The sequence below is a fragment of the Sapajus apella genome, unplaced genomic scaffold, assembly GCF_009761245.1.
Source record: "Sapajus apella isolate SASKATOON/1434 unplaced genomic scaffold, GSC_monkey_1.0 scaffold41, whole genome shotgun sequence".
Lineage (NCBI taxonomy): Eukaryota > Metazoa > Chordata > Mammalia > Primates > Cebidae > Sapajus > Sapajus apella.
Window position 1 is genome coordinate 31,265 of NW_022436981.1, and position 27,055 is coordinate 58,319.

The 27,055-nt window shown below is 46.3% G+C and overlaps 1 protein-coding gene across 2 annotated transcripts in view; it reads right to left on the reverse strand.

Annotated features, from left to right (window-relative positions):
- Positions 1-27,055, reverse strand: part of CCND3 (cyclin D3) — a 120,296-nt gene that overhangs the window by 13,657 nt on the left and 79,584 nt on the right. Inside the window, exon 1 of one of the 2 annotated variants that reach the window (XM_032299386.1) lies at positions 5,432-5,593. The exons of the other annotated variant lie outside the window; for it this stretch is intronic. Within the exon in view, the coding sequence (XP_032155277.1) occupies positions 5,432-5,434 (3 nt within the window). The 5' untranslated portion in view covers positions 5,435-5,593. Of the gene's footprint in view, positions 1-5,431; positions 5,594-27,055 lie in introns of those variants that run through there. 2 annotated transcript variants of the gene reach the window in all.

Below are 27,055 nucleotides of genomic sequence, written 5' to 3' on the forward strand. Positions count from 1 at the left end.
AAAGAAAACAAAAAACAAAAAACCCTCAACACAGCATTCTAGGTAGTGCTACCAAATCAGAGCTGTTGTGAACTGACCTGTTTTCCATTTCCGTTTTACATCGGGGGCTGCCTTATTGGCAACACCACAAGGATGTCCAATAGGCACGTTAAACTCAACTTCTCCAAAACTGATACCTTAATATTTCCCCAACAAACTAGCTCTAACTACAGGCTCATCTCAGACAATGGCAACTCCATCCTTCCAGTGGCTCAGGCCAAACACTTGGTGTCATTCCTGACTCCTCTCTTTCAAATCCCGCACACTCCATCAGCAGATCATAGAGGAGCTACTAATAATTTCAAAATATCTCCAAACTCTACTTTTTTCCTCCTCTGTTACCTCCTCTGTCCAAACTCAATTCTTCCAGGAACTTACTGGTCCCCCACATCCAACCTGCGACCCACTTTTGGTTGATTTCATGTCAAAAATACATCTCCAATCCTTTTCTCGATTTCTGCTGCTAGCCCCCAGTCCAAGTTTCGTCATCTCTTACCTGGATTACAGTGGTAGCCTCCTGCCCAGTCTCCCTGATCCACCCTTGGCCCTCCGGTCTAGTCTCAACCCATCATCCCTCAACGGCTCTCCATTTCACTTTGAGTGACTGCCACGGACCCTGCAACATCTGTACTCCCATCCCATTTTCCACTACTCTCCCTCACTCTGCTCTGGTCACACTGCGTGGAACACACCAGGCATACATGTTCTCTTTGCACTTGCTGTTCCATCTGCCTGGAATGTTCTGCCTCCGGATATCCACATGGTCCACTCCCTCCACTTCCTTCAGGAAATCCAAAAGTTGGATTCCTTTTACAACCTTTCCTGGCCATCCTACCTAAATGTTTAATGCCAGCTGCCTAGCCCTGACACTTCTTATGCTCTTTTACTGCTTTATTTTTCTGCTTACCACTCATCACTAGTATATCAGATACTTTACTTGCACATTCTGTTTACAGCTTGTCTACCCCCACACCACACCACCAAAACAGGATGGTATCCAGTTCATAGCAGATGTTCAATAAATCTTTATTATTTATTTACTTATTTATTTTTTGAGTCAGGGTCTCACTCTGTCACCGGGGCTGGAATGCAGTGGCATGATCACGACTCACTGCAACCTTTATCTCCCAGACTCAAGTGATCTTCCCACCTCAGCTTCCCAAGTAGCTGAGACTATAGGCATGCACTACCACGTCTGGTTCAATAAATCTTTTTTGAGTTAATGAATTAAACAAACTGGATATAAGAAAAACACCAGCATACACCACATGATAAATGGCAACTCACATGTGGTAAGGGATCTGATGGTGCCAGACACAGTAGATAGCACATGTCCCATACAAAGCCCAAGAGGTGCTGCTTAGCTTCAGACTTTTGCTACACCATGTGGTAATGAGTGTGGCCTTAGATTCCCTGCTTTCCCAAAATAATATTTCTTAGACCAGCAGTAGTGGCTCATGCCTGCAATCCCTGCACTTTGAGAGGCTGAGTTGGGAGGATCACTGAGGCCAGGAGTTCAAGACCAGCCTAGGTAACATTGTGAGACCCCATTACTAGAAAAGAAAAAGGCCAGGAGTGGTGGCTCATGCCTGTAATTGCAGCACTTTGGGAGGCTGAGGCCTGGCCAACATGGTGAAACCCCATCTCTACTGAAAGTACAAAAATTAGCCAGCCATAGTGGTGCACACCTGTAATCCCAGCTACTCAGGAGGCTGAGGTAGGAGAATCACTTGAACCTGGGAGGCAGAGGTTGCTGGAAGCCAAGATCGCACCACTGCACTCCACCCTGGGGAACAGAGGGAGACTGCACGTCAAAAGAAAAACAATTTCAGCCGGGTGCGGTGGCTCATGCCTGTAATCCCAGCACTTTGGGAGGCCGAGGCAGGTGAATCACCTGAGGTCAGGAATTCAAGACCAGCCTGGCGAACATGGTGAAACCCTGTGTCTTCTAAAAATGCAAAAAAATAAATTAGCCAGGAGTGGTGGCAGGCACCTGTAATCCCAGCTACTCGGAAGGCTGAGGCAGAGAATTGCTTGAACTTGGGAGGCAGAGGTTGCAATGAGCCAAGATCATGCCACTGCACTCCAGCCTGGGTGACAGAGCAAGACTCCATCTCAACAAAAAAAAGAAAAAAAAGAAAAGAAATTTCTTAAAAATCTTTATTCTTGGCTGGGCGCAGTGCTCACACCTGTAATCCCAGTACTTTGTGAGGCCGATGTGGGTGGATCACGAGGTCAGGAGTTTAAGACCAGCCTGGCCAAGATGGTGAAACCCCATCTCTACTAAAAATATAAAAATTAGGCAGGCGTGGTGGTGGGCACCTATAATCCCAGCTATTCGGGAAGCTGCGGCAGAAAATCGCTTGAACCCAAGAGGCAGAGGTTGCAGTGAGCCAAGATCGTACCACTGTACTCTAGCCTAGGCGACAGAGCAAGACTCTGTCTCAAAAGAAAAAAAATCTTTATTACTTCAGTTGAAAAACAGTAACAAAACCATGCAAGGCATACATAATGGGTCTATGCACTGGGTGTGAGGGACAGAAAGTAGTTTACAATTTCTAGCTTATAAGCTGCTTGGGGCTGAGCACAGTGGCTCACGCTTGTAATCCCAGCATTTTGGGAGACCGAGGCAGGTGGATCACGAGGTCAGAAGTTCAAGACCAGCCTGGCTAAGATGGTGAAACCCCGTCTCTACTAAAAATATAAAAATTAGCAGAGGCCGGGAGTGGTGGTTCATGCCTGTAATCCAAGAACTTTGGAGGCCAAGGTGGGCCGATCACCTGAGGTCGGAAGTTCAAGACCAGCCTGACCAACATGGTGAAACCCCGTCTTTATAAAAAAAAAGAAAAAGAAAAAGAAAAAAAATATTAGCCGAGCATGGTGGCAGGCACCTGTAATCCCAGGTACTAGGGAAGCTGAGGCAGGAGAATGCTGAACCTGGGCGGCAGAGGTTGCAGTGAGCAGAGATCACGCCACTGCACTCCAGACTGGGCGATAGAGTGAGACTCCATCTCAAAAAAAAAAAGAAAAGAAGCTGCTTGGGAAAAGAAACCTCAGGAAACCTGTCAAGTCTCTCCTCATGAAATACAACCTATATATTTACGCATTTGCTTTTTCTTCCTCTTTCTGGCTGTCTGGGTTCTGAATTATGAGGCTTTCCTGTTCTGTCATTCTGCTTGTGTTTCCTGTTCCACAGATAAGAGTGAGGGGCACACAGGGCCCCAGTTGTGGAAGGGTAACTTGCTACAGCAGTATACCTGCAAAGAGAGGGCTGTGTTTGGCTGTCAGCTGGCAAGGATTCCTCATTCTAGGCAGGAGATAGCACTGGCATTGGGTTAGCATACTCAATAAGTGAGCTCTGGACTTGGTTGATGCCCAGCTCTGCTATTTGCCCACTGTGTGTTTGTATGATCCAGGGCAGGTTACTTAACTTTTCCGTCCTAGGCTTCTCATTGGCAAAAGGGGGATGGTAACAACTCCCGTTTCATATGGTGAATGAGAGGTTTAATATGAGAAAAGCACCTTCAACCGTCCCAGGCTCATAGTAGGTGGTCAAAAAAGATAGCTGTGATCATTATCAATCAGATGCCTTATCATGTGCCTTCCACGAGCCGGGCAGGCTTTCAGAAGCCCTGGGACAGTCTAGACATGGGTCAGAGATGAGAAGCCTCCCTTTTGACTGGGCGCGGTGGCTCACACTTGTAATCCCAGCACATTGGGAGGCCAAGGCGGGAGGATTGCCTGAGCTCAGGAGTTTGAGACCAGCTGGGAGTTTGAGGCCAGTAGAGACTGCATTACTGTTAACCATGGTGGACAAATGGAGCTCAATCCTGCCTTGTAACTGGAAAACAATCAAAAGTGCATGCCTCCTGAGTTCAGGAGTTCGAGACTAGACTGGCCAACATGGTGAAACCTCATCTGTTCTAAAAATACAAAAATTAGCTGGGCATGGTGGTGTGTGCCTGTAATCCCAGCTACTTAGGAGGGTGAGGCAGGAGAACCGCTTGAACTCAGAGGGTGGAGGTTGTGGTGAGCCGAGAGAGATTGTGACACTGCGCTCCAGCCTGAGCAACAAGAGTGAAATTCCGTCTCAAAATAAATAAATAAATAAAAGTGCGTGCCTGGCAGCTACTGTACCTGAGGGGCAAGGGAGCAGGAATATTTGTCTACCAATTCCCAACAGCCATTGGATGAGGGCTGCTTGGGGATGGAGGAGGAGTGGAAGTAATTCCCCAGTATGTCTAACCTTTTTGTGGGGGGCACTATGGACTCTGATAGTCGGAACAAGACCTCAAGCAAAGTGACAGTGCCAGCACTTGGAAGTGAGGCTGGTGTACTCTCGAATGGTAAGTGCCACGGACACCTGGGTGGAGACCAACTGCATTGTGCTACAGTGGCAGAGCTGGGACTCCAACCAAGGCAATCAAATGCCAGAGCCCACGTTCTAAGCCCAAATGAGTACCTTGTGATCATTTAAAAGGAGAGAGAGAAAGAGAGATATCAAACCTGGGATTTTATCAATTTTCTTCTTAATGAAAAATTTAAATATTACATAGACAATAGCAGAGGGGGCACATGGATGTGGCAGTTGTGAGGGTGGCCAAGGACAGGCAATTGGGAATTGATGGACGATGAATAAAAATGCAAAACAAGCCTGGTGCAGGGGCTCATGCCTGTAATCCCAACACTTTGAGAGGTCGAGACAGGCGGATCACCTGAGGTCAGGAGTCCTAGACCAGCCTGGTCAACATGGTGAAAACCTGTCTGTACTAAAAATACAAAAATTAGCCAAGCATGGCGGTGGGCGCCTGTAATCCCAGCTACTCGGGAGGCTAAGGCAGGAGAATTTCTTGATCCCAGGAGGCGGAGGTTGTAGTGAGCTGAGATCACGCCACTGCACTCCAGCCTGGGCCACAGAATGAGAATCCAGCTCAAAAAAAAAAGGTGCAAAACATTGAGTCTGAAGACCTTGACTTGAGTCCCAGGACCTGGCTCTGTCCCAACTATATGTATATATACAACTGGGCAAGTGCCTCGTCTCTGGGAGCTTTTCTCAGTCTGTCAAAGGCGGATAACAAGACAATTTAGAGGGTGGCTCTAAGACTGGATGAGATAACGCATGAGTTAGAAAGTAAACTGTGTAGTGGCAGGCAAATGCAAGGGGTAATTATTTGGGTTCCCAAGGAATCTCATGGAGAACCAGTAAGAATGGGGACTCCCATTTTGCCCTTCCTTGTATGACCGAACAGACCGCCCCAACTTCACCACTCCAGCCTCTTTTTTGTGAAAAGAACCCAGGTTTTGTTGAGGTATCAGGCGGTCTTGTGTTTTAGGGGAGGTCCGGCACTCCCTGGTCTTGCAGACTGAAAGACCTGGTGTCTGTGGCACTTACCATTCGACAGTACACTCCAAGTGTCTCCAAACCAACTCATGGTAATTCCAAAAGTGGTTTAGGAATGGGCACTTGCTGTAATACTGCCCAATCAAGTGTGGAGGTGAGTTTGCTAAAGGATTTCCATTAGTAAGGTACAGGAGGAAAACAGCTTCTTTCCTGCTCTGTCTGAGAATGGAGAAAGACATGCTCATATTATTAAATACTTAATATGTGCCAGGCACTATTTTAAGGGTTTCAAAAAGGAAACTCATTTTGAAAAAATTTTTGCTGGCTGTGTGCAGTGGCTAATGCCCTTAATCCGAGTGCTTTGAGAGGCTGAGGCTGGTGGATCACCTGAGGCCTGGAGTTTGAGACCAGCCTGGCCAACATGGCAAAACCCCATCTCTACTAAAACTACAAAAATTAGCCAGGTGTGGTGGAGCGCACCTATAGTCCCAGCTACTCGGGAGGCTGAGGCAGGAGAATTGCTCAAACCTGGGAGGTGGAGGTTGCAGTGAGCCAAGATGGTGCCACTGGCCACTGCACTCCAGACTGGCAACAGAGCAAGATTTTGCCAAAAAAAAAAAAAAAGCCAGATGTATTGGCTCACACCTGTAATCCCAGCACTTTGGGAGGTCTAGGCAGGTGAATCACTGAGGTCATAAGTTCGAGACCAGCCTGGCCAACGTGGCAAAACCCTGTCTCTTCTTAAAATACAAAAATTAGCTGGGCATAGTGGCACAAGCCAGTAATCCTAGATACTCAGGAGGCTGAGGCAAGAGAATCACTTGAACCCGGGAGGCAGAGGTTGCAATGAGCCGAGATCGCAACCCTGCACTCCAGCCTGGGTGACAACGCAAGACTCTGTCTCCAAACAAAAAAAAAATTTTTTTGTTTAGAGATGGAGGAGGCGTCACCATGTTGCCCAGGCTGGCCTTGAACTCCTGCCCTCCAGAGATCCTTCTACTTCAACCTCCCAAAGTGGTAGGATTACAGATGTAAGCCATCCTGCCTAGCCTCATTCATTGAATCCACATGATATAAAACTTTTGAATTAAAGTACTATTTTGCATTGCAACGGTCAAGAAAAGAAAAAAAAAATATTTTTTTTAAGTACCATTATACCATTTAACAGAGAAATTAAGCAATTTACCCAATTGTCCTACAGTGATGGGCTTTGCAGCCAGGTTTGGCATGTAGAATCAACACGCTTAACTACTGTACTGTGATGCCTGGAGCAGCTGCAGCCATCTTGCAATAATGAAAGAAGGAGTTGGCACCTGAGAATGACTGAAATGAATTTCCTTCCATGATGATGTTGTTCAGCTGCTGAATTAACCAATCCTGAACCACCTACCTCTGGACTTTTTGTGATGTGTGAAATATATAATATTTTCCTATTGCATAAGCTATGTTTATCCCTCACATTAAATATCTCTACTATCTCTGATTTCTCTACTAACACCCACCTGATGGGGCAACCTTCAATACCAAACAGATAGAGTTCTCCCAAACATTTAATAAAGAAGTAATTTCAGGCCGGGCGCGGTGGCTCACGCCTGTAATCCCAGCACTTTGGGAGGCCGAGGCGGGTGGATCACGAGGTCAAGAGATCGAGACCATCCTGGTCAACATGGTGAAACTCCGTCTCTACTAAAAATACAAAAAATCAGCTGGGCATGGTGGCGCGTGCCTGTAATCCCAGCTACTCAGGAGGCTGAGGCAGGAGAATTGCCTGAACCCAGGAGGCGGAGGTTGCGGTGAGCCGAGATGGCGCCATTGCACTCCAGCCCAGGTAACAAGAGCGAAACTCCGTCTCAAAAAAAAAAAAAAAAAAGAAGTAATTTCAATCTTACACAAACACTTTTAGAGAATATATGAGTTGAGGTTCACTTCAACTCATTTTTAATGTAATGATTCCAAAACCCAACAAGAACAGTATGTGAAAAAAAATTGCACTTATGAACATGGATGCAAATCCTAAGCAAAATATTAGCAAACTGATTCCAGCCAATAACATAAAAAGGGTAATATGTTGTGATTAAGTTGACTATATACCAAAGTGCACGGTTAACTTATTATTTTGAAAAAAAATTCAATATAATTGATCAGACTAACAGATTAAAGAGGGAAAATCATATGACTACATCAACAGATACAAAAAAGTATTTGTTAAAAGTCAACATCCATTCATAAGAAAAAACTCTTGGCAAAGGAGGGATAAATGGGAACTTCCCTAATCTTACATAGCGTAGCTACTGAAACCCCACAGCAAACATCTTAGTAGTGTCACATCAAAAGTAAACCAGGCAATGTAATCCCAGCACTTTGGGAGGCTAAGGAGGCAGGAAGATTGCTTGAGGCCAGGAGTTTCTTTTTTTTTTGAGACGGAGTTTCACTCATGTTACCCAGGCTGGAGTGCAATGGCGCGATCTCAGCTCACCGCAACCTCCGCCTCCTGGGTTCAGGCAATTCTCCTGCCTCAGCCTCCTGAGTAGCTGGGACTACAGGCACGCGCCACCATGCCCAGCTAATTTCTTTTTGTAGTTTTAGTAGAGACGGGGTTTCACCATGTTGACCAGGATGGTCTTGATCTCTTGACCTCGTGATCCACCTGCCTCGGCCTCCCAAAGTGCTGGGATTACAGGCTTGAGCCACCGCGCCTGGCCTCTTTCTTTCTTTTGAGACGTAGTCTCTCTCTGTCACCCAGGCTGGAATGCAATGGCATGATCTCGGCTCACTGCAAACTCCATCTCCCGGGTACAAGTGATTCTCCTGCCTCAGCCTCCCAAGTAGCTGGGATTACAGGCACAATGCCAACATGCCTGGTTAATTTTGTATTTTTAGTAAAAATGAGGTTTCACCATGTTGGCCAGGCTGGTCTCAAACTCCTGACCTCAGGTGATCCACCCACCTCGGCCTCCCACAGTGCTGGGATTACATGCACGAGCCACCCTGCCCGGCCCCAAACTCTTCTTTGAAAGGCTAGGCCTACATTTCTGTTGCAAAGCCTCCCAGAGAGCCTCATCTTCACACTGCTTCCAGATAGATCCAGATCAATGGCCCAAGGCCATCAGATTAATCTCTTACTGACACTCCTTTCATCCCCAGTCCAAGGACATGCTTATCAGGTCTAATTTAATAGACAAGCAGCCTGGCTTTCAAAGTTTGCCTTCAAGAAGACGCCCCAGCTGCCCTATCCAATTTTATCTCAGCCCTAGCACTCCAGCCCACCAGCCCACCTCTGGGCCTTATCACCCACCACTGGCATCCTGCTCCTTTCTCCAAATCCAGCCTCTTCCCTTAAGTCCTAGCTCCTGGCCCATCTCTTCCCTGAAGCTCCCAAGGGGTGGAATTGAAAGATCACAGAAATTTACGGCCAGAGGGATCAATGATGCTTAAGGGCACACACATCCACTTAATGGTTTTTCTCAACTATTCTCCTCGTTTCCTGTTAATAAATCATGTTTTCTCCCAAAAGAATGGAAACTCCTGGGCGTAGGCACCACATCGTTGTAGTTCCAAAGGTTAACCTGCTGGAAGAGGTGCCCTGCATGAAGAGGTATGCTTTGGTTCCTACCTCCCTGTTTGGATGGTCTTTTCCCCACCTGTTATCAGCCATTCACAGTTGCAGATTCCTTTAATTGTAGGCTATTTGCTTTTTCATTTCTATATATTTTGTAGAGATGGGGGTCCTTCTATGTTGTCCAAGCTGGTCTCAAACTCCTGGCCTCAAGCAATCCTCCTGCCTTATTACAGGTATAAGCCATCAATCCTTACTTTACCCTTCCTTCCCTCCTTTCTTCCCTCCCTCCCTCCCTTCCTTCCTTCCTTCCTTCCCTTCTTCCTTCCCTCCTTCCTTCCTTCTCTCCTTCCCTTCCTCCCTCTGTCCCTCCCTCTCTACTTCCTTCCTTCCTTCTTTCTTTTTTTCTTTTTTGAAACAGTGTCTTGCTCTGTTGCCCAGGCAGACAGACCGGTGGTGCAATCTCAGCTCACTGCAACCTCCGCCTCCTGGGTTTAAGTGATTCCCTGCCTCAGCCTCCTAAGTAGCTGGGACTACAGTTGCATGCCACCACGCCTGGCTAATTTTTGTATTTTTAATAAAGATGAGGTTTCACGACCGGGAGTAGTGGCTCACACCTGTAATCCAAGCACTTTGGAGGCCAAGGCGGGCGAATCACCTGAGGTCGGGAGTTCAAGACCAGCCTGACCAACATGGTGAAACCCTGTCTTTATTAAAAAAAAAAAAAAAAAGATGGGGTTTCACCATGTTGGCCAGGTTGGTCTCCAACTCTTGTCCCCAAGTGATCTGCCCACCTCAGCCTCCCAAAGTGCTGGGGTTAGATGTGTTAGCCACCATGCCCTGACTATTTTTTCTTTTTTCTTTTCTTTTTTTTTTTTTTTTAGACAGAGTCTTGCTCTGTCGCCCAGGCTGGAGTGCAATGGCTCAGTCTCAGCTCACTTAAACCTCCATCTTCCGGGCCGGGCGCGGTGGCTCAAGCCCGTAATCCCAGCACTTTGGGAGGCCGAGGCGGGTGGATCACGAGGTCAAGAGATCGAGACCATCCTGGTCAACATGGTGAAACCCCGTCTCTACTAAAAAAACAAAAAATTAGCCGGGCATGGTGGTGCGTGCCTGTAATCCCAGCTACTCAGGAGGCTGAGGCAGGAGAATTGCCTGAACCCAGGAGGCGGAGGTTGCAGTGAGCCGAGATCGCGCCATTGCACTCCAACCTGGGTAACATGAGTGAAACTCCGTCTCAAAAAAAAAAAAAAAAAAAAAAACCTCCGTCTTCCAGGTTCAAGCAATTTTCCTGTCTCAGCCTCCTGAGTAGTTGGGATTACAGGCACTCACCATCATGCCCGGCTAATTTTTGTATTTTTAGTGGAGACAGGGTTTTGCCACGTTGGTCAGACTGGTCTCAAACTCCTGGCCTCAGGTGATCCACCCACCTCAGCCTCTTGAAGTGTTGGGATTACAGCTGTGAGCCACTGTGCCTGGGCTACTTTTTCGTTCTTTTTTTTTTTTTTGTTTTTTGAGACGGGGTCTCAGTCACCCAGGCTGGAGTACAGTAGCGTGATCTCAGCTTACTGCAACCTCTGCCTCCCAGGATCAAGCCATTCTCCTGCCTCAGCATCCTGAGTAACTGAGATTACAGGCGCCTGCCACAACACGTGCCTAATTTTTGTGTTTTTAGTAGAGGGGTTTTGCCACATTGATCAGGCTGGTCTTGAACTCCTGACCTCAAGTGATCCGCCCACCTTGGCCTCCCAAAGTGCTGGGATTACAGGCATGAGCCACCACGCCCAACTCTACTTTTTCATTCTTTTTTTTTTATATATAAAGACAGGGTTTCACCATGTTGGTCAGGCTGGTCTTGAACTCCCGACCTCAGGTGATCTGCCCGCCTTGGCCTCCAAAGTGCTTGGATTACAGGTGTGAGCCACCACGCCTGGCCTACTTTTTCATTCTTAAATTGTCATTAATGTTGTTACAGCATGGAGCAAAACATATGTATTTATATTTTTAGCAAAGATCCATACTTCCCCCAAACTTAAAAGCCCTGCTAGGTGAGTCATTCTATTCTGTACAGTAGAATTTGTATCATTCATTCACTTAGTCCACAGACTTTTTTGAGACCCTATCAAACACAAGATATACCTGGGGCCACAAACAATACAAAGACAAACAGTTCTTTTCTCTTAAAGAGAATACAATCTCCTGGGGGAATTTAGATGTGCTTTGCTTTCCTTCTTAATAATTTACCTTTTTCTTGGTTCTTTAATTGACTCAAGTACGTGGGTTTGAGGCTTTGACTCATCATGTGGCCAGAAAATTCCCTGAAATCAGGAATTGAATCTTCTAATTTTTTGGTATGTAGGTAGGGTAAGAATATGTTCCAGTCAGTGTCAGTCGTGTTTTGGTATATTTATTAATGGTGTACCCTTTCACTCTCAGAAGCGTCCCAGTTTGGAAACAAGTGTTGGTCACGATGTGGAGAAATTAGAACATTCATACATTCCTGGTGAAAATGTAAAATGGTATTCCTACATCAGAAAACACTTCTGCAGTTCCTCAAAATGTTCAACAGAGTTACCATCTAACCGGCAGGGTGCTGTGCCTCATGCCTGTAATCCCAGCATTTTGGGAGGCTGAGGCGGGCAGATCACCTGAGGTCAGGAGTTTGAGACCAGCCTGGCCAACTTGGAGAAACTCTGTCTTTGCCGGGTGTGGTGGCTCACACCTGTAATCCGAGCACTTTGGAGGGCAAGGCCGGCGGATCACCTGAGGTCGGGAGTTCAAGACCAGCCTGACCAACATGGTGAAACCCCGCCTTTTTAAATTAAAAAAAAAGAGAGAGAAATTCTGTCTCTACTAAAAATACACAAAAATTAGCCAGCTTGTGGCGGTCGCCTGTCATCCCAGCTACTTGGATGGCTGAGGCAAAAGAATCGCTTGAACCCAGGAGTTGGAGGTTGCAGTCAGCTGAGATCATTCCATTGCACCCCAGTCTGGGCGACAGAGCAAGACTCTACCTCAAAAAAAAAAAAAAAAAAAAAAGTTACCACCTAACCTAGCAATTTCACTTCTAGGTATACACCATGAAAAATAAAAACATGCTGGGCACGGTGGCTCACGCCTGTAATCCCGGCACTTTGGGAGGTCAAGGCAGGCGGATCACCTGAGGTCAGGAGTTTGAGACCATCTTGACCAACATGGAGAAACCCCTCTCTACTAAAAATGCAAAATTAGCTGGGCGTGGTGGTGCATGCCTGTAATCCCACTCAGGAGGCTGAGGCGGGAGAATCTCTTGAACCGGGAAGCAGAGGTTGCAGTGAGTCAGGATCATGCCATTCCACACTCCAGCTGGGGCAACAAGAGCCAGACTCTGTCTCGAAAACAACAACCACCACAACAATAACAAAAAAAAAAACCCAATAACAAATGTCATAGGATCATTATTTATAACGGCCAAAAATGGAAACAACCCAACATTTGTCAACATATGAACAAATGAACATAATATGGCATATGCGTACAGTGGAATATCATTCAGCCATAAAAAAAGAATGCGGTACTGATGCATGCTACAACATGGAGAGTCCTGAAACCCTTATGGTAAAAGTGAAAGAAGTCACATACAAAAGACCACATATTAGTATGATTCCACTTATTTGAAATGTCCAGAATAGGCAAATCTATAGAGACGGAAAGTAGATTCCTCACTGCCAGGGACTGGGTGGTGGTGGTAATGGAGAGTCACTGCTAATGGGTCCCAATTTTCTATTTTGGGGAGGATGAAAATGTTCTAAAGTTGGATTATGGTAATAGTTACATAACTCTGTAAGTATACTAAAAACTAAAAAAAAAAATGTACTTTTGATAGGTGAATGCTATAGTATGCAAATTATACCTCAATAAAACTTTTTTTTGAAGGCTTCCAGTTTGGAAAGTAAATTACATGGTCACCTTCTCTCCAGGGAAGGCTCTAAGCTGAGTGACTGAGAGCCTAAGGGCTTTGAAGTTGAAAACCTGGGTCTGAATTCCACCTCTACCACTCATGTGTGACGGGGGGAAATTATCTGATTCCTCATCTGCAAATTAGGGAAGTACTATCCACCTCAGAGCATGAAGAGTGCTGGGAGCCCCCCAACCTCCATGTTGAAACTGCTCAACTTTTAGTAGATATTTACATTGGCAAAAATCTGATACCTGGTGAATGGACAGACAGAGGGATGGATGGAGTGAGCCTGAAGAAACTCAAGATTCAGAGAACAAATTATACCCATCCCTTCAAACAAGACAATCTCCTTAAAAGTGTGGCCTCAAAGTCCAAGCAAAGCAGGAACCAGGATCACCAGTGCCACCCATTCTGTTCAGTCATTCAATCCCCTTGCTAGTGTTCTCTGCCTCACAGTACACAGCCCTAGGCTGAGCTTCCTGGAGAATAATTGGGGAGAAGTCAGGATCTCCACTATCAGGAGTTTCCCCTCCGCAGAGGGAAGCTGGTCATGTGCAGAGGACGAACACAGCACACACAAAGGCCATGGAAAGAAGCACAGGCTGAGCAGAGGCACCCCTAGTTTCTGAGCAGATAATCTAGGGGAGGTCAACTCTGCTGTCCCCATGAGATATGGGGACATCAGATGCTGATCCCTGCCAAACAATCCCAGCAACGCCTTCATCAAAACAGTCCTCTGACCTCCAGGCATGGTGGCTCATGCCTGTAATTCCAGCACTTTGGGAGGCCGAGGCGGGTGGATCACGAGGTCAGGAGTTTGAGACCAGCCTGACCAACATGATGAAACCCCATCTCTACTAAAAATACAAAAATTAGCCTGGTGTGGTGGCGCACACCTGTAATCCCAGCTACTCAGGAGGCTGAGGTAGGATACAAATCACTTGAACCTGGGCGGTGGATGTTACAGTGAGCCAAGATCACACCACTGCACTCCAGCTTCAGCGACAGAGCAAGACTCCATCTCAAAAAAAAAAAAAAGAAAAAAAATCCAAATGTGGCAGTGTGCACTTGTAGTCCTACTTACTGGGGAGGCTTAGGTGGGAAGATTGCTTTAGCCTGGGAAGCTGAGGCTGCAGTGAGCTGTGATCATGCCACTGCACTCTAGCCTGCGTGGCAAGAGTCAGACCCTGTCTCAAAAAAATATTTTTTTTCTCTCATCTTTTTCTTTTTAAAACCACATACTAGCCGGGTGCGGTGGCTCACGCCTGTAATCCCAGCACTTTGGGAGGTTGAGGCGGGTGGATCACGAGGTCAAGAGATCAAGACAAAAAAAAAAAAAAAAAGAGAGATCAAGACCATCCTGGTCAACATGGTGAAACCCCATCTCTACTAAAAATACAAAAAATTAGCTGGGCATGGTGGCGCGTGCCTGTTATCCCAGCTACTCAGGAGGCTGAGGCAGGAGAATTGCCTGAACCCGGGAGGCGGAGGTTGCGGTAAGCCGAGATCGCGCCATTGCACTCCAGCCTGAGTAACGAGCGAAACTCCGTCTCAAAAACAAACAAACAAACAAACAACAACAACAACAAAAAACCACATACTATATAAATGCTTTAGAAAATAATTCTTTTTAAAGGCTGCCATGACCTGACCTAAATTCTCTGTCCAGCCTTATCTCTGCTTCCCCAACATACAGTCGTCTACGCTCCAGGTCCCTGAATGGCCCAGCATTGATGATTTTACTCAGCTCACACACGTCTTTCTGCCTAAAATCCTTCCCAAATCTCCACCTCTCGAAATACTCCATGTCCTTCAAGACCAACTCAAACATCACCTCTGCAAAAAACCCCAGTTCTTTCTACATGGAACAGAAGCTTGGGGAAGGTGTGATGTGAGACACACAGGTTCCCCACAGAGGTGACCCTGATTGCTGACTAGTAAAGGGGAATTTGCCTTGGCCAACTCACACTATTTCAGGGTCTGGGTCTCAGCTTTGCAGAAGGAAAAGCAAGCTTTATTGAGGCTGCCGGAAGAGTACACACAATCTCGTTGTCTCTAATAAAGACCACAGAAATGAATACACAAAGCAGAAAAACAGAGCCAACAAGTGAAGCTGAATACCAAGGCAGGCAATCAGCCATGCTGTCCTTGACATAGGAGGCCAGACTTAAGGGGGGAGGTGGTGAACGTGGAACCAGCCTTTCCCTCCACTAAGGCAGCTACTGTGTCTCACAAAACATGGTAAAGAGGCAGAGTTCAAAATTGTGAGTCAAGAGTTACAGAAGCTGGGTTTGAAACCCACCTCTGCCACTTAGTCTGTGACTCTGGATAACTTACCTGGACCCCATCAAATGGAGGAAGAAGCCATCAAATAGTCCCCTTTGAACTGGCTGTTCCCTCTACCAGGACCACTCTTCCCCTAGATCTCCCCATAGCTCCTTTCCTCACTTCCTTCAAGTCTCTGCTCCATTTTCACCTTTCCTGATCTTCTGAGATAAAACAGGAACTCTTCCCCCACCTCTGGCACTGCCCATCGTCTTTGCCCTTCCATATCCCCACTGCCTGGACCAGGGCCTGCCCAGAGGGAAGTAATCAATAAATATTAGTGGAATGGATGAATAAAGTATATCTACCCCACAGAGTTGTGAAGATGTTTTGAACGGAGTTTGGCCCACTGTAAAGCTCCGTAGATGTTAAACCTTATTAGGAGAGCCTCCTACTGAAAGCATGCCACATACCCGGCACCCAGAGATGCCCAAGAGGAATTGGAGGGTTAGGGGACTCCCAGTCTTGTTGGAAAGACAGAAGCTTCAGGAGTGGAGCACTTGCTCCAGCGTGTGTGTGTGTGTGTGTGTGTGTGTGCGCGCGCGCATGCACATGCACACAGTCTTCTTCCAGGGAAGACGGCGATGCTGCTTACTACTGCTTGAGCTGCATCCTGAGTGGGAATTAACTAGGTGAGGAGAGAGCATCTGGCCTAGGTGGTTCAGCACTGCCGGCAGAACCAGCAGCTCAGGTGCATGACAACAGGGTGGGAGGAGTCTGCAAGAAACTTGAATTTGTGCCCTAAAAGGAGCAGAGGACTGTTACAGGGCTTCAATCTGAACCACACCCTGAGTGCTAAGCAATTAAGGTTAGGGAACCAGTAAGTAGAGAGCAGTTAAGAGGTTCTTGAAGTAACCTAGTGAGAAATTCCAAAGGCAGCTTGTGACAATAAAAGAAATGCAGGAGGCTGGGTGGGTGCGGTGGCTCACACCTGTAACACCAGCACTTTGGGAGGCCCAGGATCACAAGATCAGGAGATCGAGACCATCCTGGCCAATATGGTGAAACCCCGTCTCTACTAAAAATGCAAAAATTAGCTGCTCACGGTGTCATGTGCCTGTAATCCCAGCTACTTGGGAAGCTGAGGCAGGAGAATCGCTTGAACCTGTGAGGCTAAACTTGCAGTGAGCTGAGATCACGCTATGGCACTCAAGCCTGGTGACAGAGTGAGACTCCGTCTCAAAAAAAAAAAGGAAAGAAATGCAGGAGACAAATCACTAGAATTCAGCGCTTCTGGCTCTGGCAATTTCATGGAAGGTGTTTCTATTTCTTCTAACAAGAATCCAAGTGGAAGAACAGATTTGGGGAAAAGGTTCTCTATTTCACATGTTGCTTTTTATTTTTTTAGAGACGGAGTTTCGCTCTTTGTTGCCCAGGCTGGAGTGCAGTGGTATGAACTCGACTCACTGCGACCTCCACCTCCCGGGTTCAAGCGATTCTCCTGCCTCAGCCTACCGAACAGTGCAGGTGCCCGCCACCACACCCGACTAATTTTTGTATTTTTAGTAGAGACGGGGTTTCACCATGTTGGCCAAGCTGCTCTCGAACTCCTGACCTCAGGTGATCCACGGACCTTAGCCTCCCAAAGTGCTGGGATTACAAGTGTGAGTCACCAGACCTGGCCCACATGTTGCTTTTTTTTTTTTTTTTTTTTTTTTTAAGATGGGGTTTCACCATGTTAGTCAGGTTGGTCTTGAACTCTCGACCTCAGGTGATCCGCCCACCTTGGCCCCCAAAGTGCTGGATTACAGGCGTGAGCCACCACTCCCGGCCCACATGTTGCTTTTAAAGTGCCCACAGACATTTCAAGTGAAGCCCCACACCAGCTGGACATAATAGGAACCGTTTATAGAGTCCCTACTGTGTGCCTGGAATGCCTGTTGTCTATTGTCATTGCCACAACAATCACTTATGGTAAGCATTACTATCTCATTTCACAGGTAAAGAAATGGAGATTAAAAAATAATGATAGGGGCCTAGTGTGGCAGCTCATGCCTGTACTCCCAGTACTTTGGGAGGCCGAGGCAGGCAGAACACCTGAGGTCAGGAGTTCGAGACCAGCCTGACCAACATGGAGAAACCACGTCTCTACTAAAAATACAAAATTAGCCGGGTGTGGTGGCACATGCCTGTAATCCCAGCTACTCAGGAGGCTAAGGCAGGATATTTGCTTGAGCCTGGAAGGTGGAGGTTGTAGTGAGCTGAGATGGTGCCATTACACTCCAGCCTGGGCAACAAGAACAAAACTCCGTCTCAAAAAATAATAATAATAATAATGACAGAGGCCTGGTGCGGTGGCTTACACCTGTAATCCAAGCACTTTGGGTGGCAGAGGTGGGTGGATCACTTGAGGTCAGGAGTTCAAGACCAGCCTGCCCAAAATGGTGAAGCCCCGTCTCTACTAAAAATACAAAAAATTAACCAGACATGGTGGTAGGTGTCAGTAATCCCAGCCACTTGGGAGGCTGAGGCATGAGAATCGATGGAACCTGGGAAGCAGAGATTGTGGTGAGCCGAGATCATGCCATTTCATTCCAGCCTGGGTGACAGAGACTCTGTCTCAATAATAATAATAATTACAGGTGCCGGGCGCGGTGGCTCAAGCCTGTAATCCCAGCACTTTGGGAGGCCGAGGCGGGTGGATCACGAGGTCAAGAGATCGAGACCATCCTGGTCAACACGGTGAAACCCCGTCTCTACTAAAACTACAAAAAATTAGCTGGGCATGGTGGCGCGTGCCTGTAATCCCAGCTACTCAGGAGGCTGAGTCAGGAGAATTGCCTGAACCCAGGAGGCGGAGGTTGCGGTGAGCCGAGATCGCGCCATTGCACTCCAGCCTGGGTAACAAGAGCGAAACTCCGTCTCAAAAAAAAAAAAGAAATAATAATAATAATAATAATTACAGGTAACTTCTAAGACCCACAGCCAGTAAGGTGCCCAGCTAGGAATGTGAACTCCAGTCCTGTCTGAGAACACCTCTTCCACACCCTTCAATTGCCTTGATGCCTTGAATTAGGGCCTCAGGTGTGCACGCCTCTGGAAGTCCTTAGCACAGGCAGCTGAGCCCCAAAGTGGATGCTGTCATCCAGGGTATATGGGGAGAGTAGAATGCAAGGAACATCCACATTTAAGTGGTAGGTGGAGAAACGGAAGGAAACGGAACAGCCAGGAAGGTCAGGAGAGACCAGAAGCCACGGGAAAGATTTAAAACCAGATCACAATGCTACTAGGGCCAGGACCCCTCCCTCAGCTCACAAAGTACCAGACTAACTGGCCCCAGTGCCTTCCCACCCCAAAGGACACATTCTTCCTTTTGATATGTTAATTGAGGCCATAGGGTTAAGGTCAAACTTACACTTGCTCAGAGCCTTTGTGTCTCTCTCTTTTTTTTTTTTTTTTGAGACGGAGTTTCGCTCTTGTTGCCCAGGCTGGAGTGCAATGGCGTGATCTCGGCTCACCGCAACCTCTGCCTCCTGGGTTCAGGCAATTCTCCTGCCTCAGCCTCCTGAGTAGCTGGGATTACAGGCACGCGCCACCATGCCCAGCTGATTTTTTGTATTTTTAGTAGAGACGGGGTTTCACTATGTTGACCAGGATGGTCTCGATCTCTTGACCTCGTGATCCACCCGCCTCAGCCTCCCAAAGTGGTGGGATTACAGGCGTGAGCCACCGCGCCCGGCCCTTTGTGTCTCTTTAAACCGTTTGCATATCTTTGACCCATTATGTACAGATTTTAGAGTTTACATCTGAGTTAATTATCTTAACTTCAATTTCTGGGAAGGTTCTTCCAGGCTGACCTGCTGTATGGGATATGGCAAAATAATATAAGCCTTTAGACTGAGAGCTTAATTAAAATATGGGCTGTGATGTGTGTGACCTTGGCCAAATTACTTAAACCTCAGTGTTCCTGCCTGTAAAATGGGGATAATATAAATTGCTTTTAGGGATGGTTATGAGGATAAGAGAAAATACCTAAGATGTCCAGTTTATAGTATGTGCTGTTATTATATTTAGTGCTTGGCTTCAGGTCCTGACCTGAAGCCTGGTAAGCTTGTTAATTCTGATGGCCACCTTCTGGACAACACAGTGAGATCCAAGCTCCACAAAAACTGAAAATGTAGCTGGACACAGTGGTGCACGCCAGTAGTCCCTGCTATAGGCTGAGGTGGGAGGATCCCTTGAGCCCAGGAAGTCAAGGCTGCAGTGAGCCATGATTGCCACCACCGTACTCTAGCCTGGGTGACAGTGAAACCCTGTCTAAAAAAAAAAGAGAATTCAGATGGCCCTGTTACTCTCCCAGAGCTGGAAATCAGAATCTTAGGCATGGAGCCGAGGTTCTATATGTTTATCCCCAGGTGATTCTGAAACACATCCAGGGCTGAGACCACAAGCACACCCTCGCTCCCCACCCCATTAGGAATTACGTTCTTTTTCTGTTGTCTGTATATCTTCATACAGGATTTACCAATCTATCAGTAAACTGTCTCTTAGTGAGGCAGGTCTGTCTATCCCATAGCTGAAAATTCTGAGGGTCAGCCCCCTTCTGGACTGGATGTGGTTATTCCCAAATCAACCATCTATTGAGTCATGCCTCTTCATCCATTACAATAATATCATTTCAGAAGGCAACTCAAGCTTTCTAATTTATTAATTTATTCAATTATTTGCAGTTACCCTCTTAAGCCCTCTACAGCATGAACAATTGAGAATTCACACAAATCCTGCGGCGGGACTAGAACAAATGGAAAGAGAAGTTTAACACAAGTGGACTCAGGTCTCCAGGTATTAATAACTGCTCCATAATTAATAATAATATGAAAATAGTTATATAGCATGACTTCGTGTCAGGCCTTTTTTAAGTGCCTGCTAACCACAGGTCGAAAGCTTCCTGGATTCCCTAGCAAAGGAATGAATGACATGAAAGGGAAATTCCTCCAGGGAAAAAAAAAACATTTTTGAGGTTTTCTTTGCCTCATCTCTGATTTCAGACCCATGATTTCTCTGCTGAGTCATGGAGAAGGGACGGGAAGACGGAGGAGTAAGTGTCACTTTTCCATTCCCAGGGCAGCGGAGTTACCAAGGCCAGACAGGCACATCTTCTTCCCATCCTAAGTCTCTTCAATGAATAAATAATAATATTAATGAATGCTTGAATGAAAATTAATAAGTAATTCAACAAGAATTTTCTGATTCCCTACTGAAAGCTTTGGAATCAAATATCCCCGGATTTGATTCCTAGCTCTGTCACTTATGATACTGGGCAAGTGACTGAGCCTCGGTTTCTTCATCTATAAAATGGGGATGTTTGTTTCAACCTACAAGCTTGAGGCGAAGGCCAAGTGAGCTAAGACAGGCAAAGATCTTGGCACACAGAGGGCATTCCAAAGATGGTAACTCCTGTGTGCCAAGCTCTGTGAGGGGCTGGAATCAAAGAGGAACATATCTGGGCCCTCTAGGTTCACAGTCCAGTGGGAGGGGAAATAGAGATGTAATGAATCAACACAGTAGGATGACTGCTGGAGGAGAGGCCAGCTCCCAAGGCTAAGAACAACACAGAGAGGAAAAGAGACTGAGCGGGGCCAGGACACATCAGCAAGTTCCTTCTCAAGTCTCTCTCTCTTTTTTTTTGCAAGCCTGCAACGAACATCTTGCCTTCTCAAGTCTCTAGTTCAGCCTTCTTTTTTTATTTTTATTTTTTTTAAGAGACGGGGTTTCACCATGTTGGCCAAGCTGGTCTCGAACTCCTGACCTCGTGATGATTCGCCTGCCTCGGCCTCCCAAAGTGCTGGGATTACAGGCCTGAGCCACCGCGGCGGCCTAGTCCAGGCTTCTTAGACAATAACCTGCACATGAATCACCTGGAACTTTGGTAAACGCAGATTCTAATCCAACACTTCCGGGTAGGGCCCAGGAATCTGCATTTCAATCTATCTCCCCACAGCAGCTGCTGGGACACACTTTGAGTAGTGAAGCTCACGCTTGGATTCCACACTGAGGCAATTTTTAGCTGTACTCACTCAGACTTTCTTATCCATCATATCCATTTTAGTGCATCAAAGTGATTTGCAGAACCTGTTAGCTATGCAGCTGCATGATTCTCTCCCCAGTCCCCAGAATCAAAGTCTCAGACACACCCTGGAGGTTCTAACCCCCACTCATGTCCACATCCTTGAAGGTGGTTATTCATTTGCCTTCTCCAGCCTTCCCTTGTGTAGGCCAAATCATTCTAAATGCTTCAAATGTTTTTGCACCCAGGATTTTGTAATAAATTCCCTTTAAAAGGTCAGACATTTATGAGAAGGGAGTTTAATTATTAGTCTTTTCTGAATGTAAACTATCTTCATTCCATCTAAAGTGGTAGGAGAGAAGCCTTACTGGGAAAGAGTAGAATTTCTTGCTGATTTGACATAAAATGCTGATATCAATGAAGATAACATTTAGCTGACAGCAAACGGGATATAACGTGCCATCAATTCAAAGATTATTTTAGATGAATCACTGTGCACCAGAAAAAAACGCCCTAAAATCTTATGGCTCATATATGGAAGAAACTTTGATGTCCTAAATTTGACACATAATCTTAATATTTTTATGGCATTACCAATAATGACTTGTGACGCTGAAATAAGCTTATCTGGACTATCAATAATAGAAAAGGCTTACAATCAATCATGCTAGAGGAATATATATTTTTTATTCTATGGAAAATATTACAAAATTATTATCATATGAAGATGCAGCCACATAGGATGCAGCCAAAAAACCTAGGAAAATCAGGCCTGTGATCCCAGTTATTTGGAAGGCTAAGGCAGGAGCATTGCTTGAGCCCAGAAGTTCAAGCTATGATTATACCATGGTACTCCAGCCCAGGTGACAAAGCAAGACTCTAAAAAACAAACAAAATTGATAACTTTTGAGATAAGGGAAAAAGAAAACAACAGGCCAGGTGTGGTGGCTCACGCCTGTAACCCCAGCACTTTGGGAGGTGAGAGGTGGGCGGATCACAAGGTCAGGAGTTCAAGACCAGCCTGGCCAATATGGTGAGACCTTGTCTCTACTAAAAAAGTACAAAAATTGTCTGGGTGTGGTGTCTCACGCCTGTAATCCTAGTCCTTTGGGAGGCCAAGGTGGACGGATCACCTGAGGTCAGGAGTTTGAGACCAGCCTGGCCAACATTGTGAAACCCCATCTCAAAAAAAAAAAAAAAAAAAAAAAGTACAAAAATTAGCCAGATGTGGTGGTGGGTTCCTGTAGTCTCAGCTACTCAGGAGGCTGAGGCAGGAGAATCACTTGAACCCAGGAGGCGGAGGTTGCAGTAAGCCAAGATCGTACCACTGCACTCCAGCCTGGTGACAGAATGAGACTCCATCTTAAAAACAACAACAACAAAGACATAGGAAAAAAAGGTATTATAGAGGGGTATCAAGGAGTTAACACAAATAATGTTATTTTTCTGGATTTTGAGATGTTTGTGATCTTGATGTTTCAGCCCTTTTTTTCTAATATGTTGTGATTTCATTTTAAAATCTAAATAAATATTCACTTTTGTGTCTTTTATATCTGTAATTTTGTAATGTTTCTATGTTTGTTTTTTGTTTGTTTGTTTTGAGATGGAGTGTCACTCTGTCGCCCAGGCTAGAGGGCAGTGGCATGATCTCAGCTCACTGCAACTTCTGCCTCCTGGGTTCAAGCGATTCTCCAGCCTCATCCTCCTGAGTAGCTGGGTTGACAAGCATGTGCCACCATGCCTGGATAATTCTGTATTTTTAGTAGAGATGGGGTTTTGCCATGTTGGCCAGGCTGGTCTCAAACTCCTGACCTCAGGTGATCTGCCCGCCTCAGCCTCCCAAAGTGCTGAGATTACAGGCATAAGCCACCATGCCCAGCCTCTGTATTGCTGTTTAAAGAGGACTCCCTGCCGGGCACGTTGGCGCTTGCCTTTAGTCCCAGGTACTTGGGACACTGAGGTGGGAGGATCACTTGAGCCCAGGAATTCTGGGCTGTAGTACCCTGTGCCGATTGGGTGTCTGCACTAAGTACAGTATCCACATGGTGACCTCCCAGGAGCAGGGGACCACCAGGTTGCCTAAGGAGGGGTGAACCCGTCCAGGTTGGAAATGGAGCAGGTCAAAACTCCTGTGCTGATCAGTAGTGGGATTGCACCTGTGAATAGCTACTGCACTCCAGCCTGGGCAACATAGCGAGACACCATCTCTTAAAAAAAAAAAAAAAAAAGGGCTCCCTAGATTACATAAGCTTTAGACCCTATAAAACCAGAATCTGTTTGGGTTCGGTGGCTCAGTGGCTTATGCCTGTAATGGCAGCACTTTGGGAGGCTGAGGTGGGTGGATTACCTAAATTCAGGAGTTCGAAACCAGCCTGACCAACATGCTGAAACCCCTGTCTTTACTAAAAATACAAAATTAGCTGGCATGGTGGCACATGCCTGTAATCCCAGCTACTTGGGAGCCTAAGGCAGGAGAATCACTTGAACCCGGGAGGCAGAGGTTGCAGTGAGCTGAGATTGTGCCGCTGCACTCTAGCCTGGGCAACAACAGCAAAACTCTGTCTCAAAAAAACAAAAACAAAAACAGAATCTACCCTGGGTATACCGGAAAGCACAGGAACTTTGGTGTCAGATCTAGGCTTAAATCATAGATCTGCCACTTGCTTCCTGTGTGCTGTGTGGCCTGAGACAAGTCACTTAATCTCCCTGAACCTCAGTTGTTTGCTCTAAAATGGAATGGTAAGCTGGGCAAGGTGGTGCATGCCTGTAGTCCCAGCTACTTGGGAGGCTGAGGTGGGACTGCTTAAGCCCAGGAGTTCAAGTCCAGTCTAAGCAACATAGGAAGACCTCATCTCTAAGAAAAATAAAAATAAAAAACCAAAATGGATGGTAATATCTATTTTGCAGACTTGTCTTGAGAATTGAATAAGATGCTGAACGCAAAGTGCCTATTTTGTGGCCATCTTAATAAGCCTGTGGTAAGAAGACAATTGAGACAGTGCGAGGTTCATTTGAGGTCATATAGCAGAGGGGATGTCCTTTAGAAAGAATCTGGATTTCAAGTTTATATTAACAACCTCACTTCCTCTCAACCTCCCATCCCTTTCAAAACAGGAAGTAAAAAGCAAGCCTGTATTATGGAAGTAAATCTAACCCATCCTTTGCTTTTCACCAAAGACAAGACATAGAGACTTCCCCACCCGCCACACCCCTGCACTTCCACATGAGGAAAGTCAAATGAGCGCCCCACTGACACTGCCTGTGAGAAATAATGAATCAGATGAAATTGAGAAATACTTGGCCTTTTGGGTTTTTTTTTCAGTCATCTATTTGGTTACCAATTTGGTGTTCTCTTTTTTCCCACCAACTCAACCCCCAAATTCTCTTTTTTTCCACAAACTTCCTCCAGTTTCTTTTTTTGTTTTGTTTTGTTTTGTTTTCCTGAGACAGAGTTTCACTCTGTCGCCCAGGCTGGAGTACAATGGCACGGGTTGTAACCACTGCGACCACCATCTCCCAGGTTCAAGCAATTCTCCTGCCACAGCTTCCCAAGTAGTTAGGATTACAGACGTGCGCCACCACGCCCGGCTAACTTTTGAATATTTAGTAAAGATGGGTTTTCACCATGTTGGCCAGGCTGGTCTTGAACTCCTGACCTCAGGTGATCCACCCACCTTGGCCTCCCAAAGTGTTGGGATTACAGACAGGAACCACCGCACCCAGCCTCCAGTTTCTTTAGAAGCATTATTTTATTTCATTCTCACAGTGGCTCTAGATGGTAATTATTTAGTTTTTTCGTTTTGTTTTGCTTTTAAACACAGGGTCTAACTACATTGCCCAGACTAAACTTGAACTCCGGGGCTCAAGTGATCCTCCCATCCCCCCACCTCAGCCTCTTGAGCAGCTGGCACTACAGGCACCTGCCACTGAGCCTGGCTCCAGGATGGTACATATCTATAATCCCCATTTTGTGGATAAGGAAAGAGAGGCTCAGAGAAGTGGAGTACCTTAGATATGAATCCAGGTCTGTCCAGTGTCAGAACCCAGGTCCTTTTTTTTTTTGGAGATGGAGTCTCACTCTGTCACCCAGGTTCACCCAGGTTGGAGTGCGGTGGCATGATCTTGGCTCAGTGCAGCCTCCCCATCCTGGGTTCAAGTGAGTCTCCTGCCTCAGCCTCCTGAGTAACTGGGATTACAGGCTCGCGGGACCAAGCCCAGCTAATTTTTGTATTTTTAGTAGAGATGGGGTTTCACCATGCTGGTCAGACTGCTCTTGAATTCCTGACGGCGTGATCCACTCACCTCAGTCTCCCAAAGTGCTGGGATTACAGGTGTGAGCCACTGTGCCTGGCTCTTTTTTTTTGGGGGGGGAGGGAGTCTTGCTCTGTTACCAGGCTGGAGTACAGTGGTGCGATCTCAGCTCACTGCAACCTTTGCCTCCCAGATTCAGGTGATTTTCCTGCCTCAGCCTCCCAAGTAGCTGGAACTACAGATGCCACCATGCCCAGCTAATTTTTGTATTTTTAGTAGAGACAGGGTTTCACCATGTTAGCCAAGATGGTCTCGATCTCTTGACCTTATGATCCACTCGCTTTGGACTTCCAAAGTGCTGAGATTACAGGCCTGAGCCACCACACCCAGTCTAGAACCCAGTTTCTTAATCATTAGGCCATCATTCCTGCCAGCCACCTGCCTTCTCTTCTAGCCCATTGTATGATGGAATCAGGACTTAGGTGTGTGTGCTAGAGTAGGGAGCAGAGAATCAGAGTATCCTGTGGGTCCACATCTCCCGTGAATGTTGGCATTGCCCCATTGTGCGAAACTGCTCCTGTTTCTCCTAAACCTGCCCCACTGATTCATGCTTTTGCTCACGATGCTCCCTAGAAAGTAGATCTAAGAGCTGTTTGGATCTAAGAGTGGTTTGCCTCTCAAGGAACCACAAGGTGGGTGTGAGAAGACCTTGGATCTAATCTGGTTGGGCCAACATCTTGCCCTTGGGCAAGTCAGTTGATCTCTCTGGATCTCAATTGCCCCAATTTTAAAATAAGACAGAAAAGAGGTACTTCCAGGATTCTTTGCAGTTCTAACATTCTGTAAGTGAGCCCGTCCTATATACACATAATTCAGGTAAATGAATGTGTTCTTGCTGATTTTTCTGAAGATTTTCCCCTAGAGCTACAACGTCCTCTGCTTATTCTACATCATGAAGGCTGCAAAGAATATACGGTAGTGAACATGATCTGGCCACGGAGTTTAGATAGCCTTGGCTCTGAATCCCGGCTCCATCAGGCCCTAGGTATGTACCATGGACACATAGCCAGGCTTAACCTCCTAAAGCCTCCTTTTCCTCCTTTTTTTTTTTTTTTCATTTTTTTTTGTTTTTTTAAAGATGGGGTTTCACCATGATGGCCAGGCTGGTCTTGAACTCCTGACCTCAGGTGATCCACCCACCTTGGCCTCCCAAAGTGCTAGGATTACAGGCGTGAGCCACCGCGCCCGGCCGTCCTCCTTTCTAAAATAGTGGTTGCATAAGTTTTCCCATCACCTAAAGCTGTTGTGAGGATGACAGAGATGGTGCCTGGAAAATGCACAGTACCATGCTGAGGACAGCATTACCACGTATGATAGCCTCACACCTCCTTGTCTGTTTTGGGCCTGAGTGTAGAATTTGAGGGGGGTAATGTCAAAGGGAGACTGAGGCTGGGTGCAGTGGCTCATGCCTGTAATCATACCCCTTTGGAAGTCTGAGATGGGAGGATTGCTTTACCTTAGGAGTTCAAGACCAGCCTGGGAAACATAGTGAAACCATATATATATATGTATATATATATGAAACCATATATATAT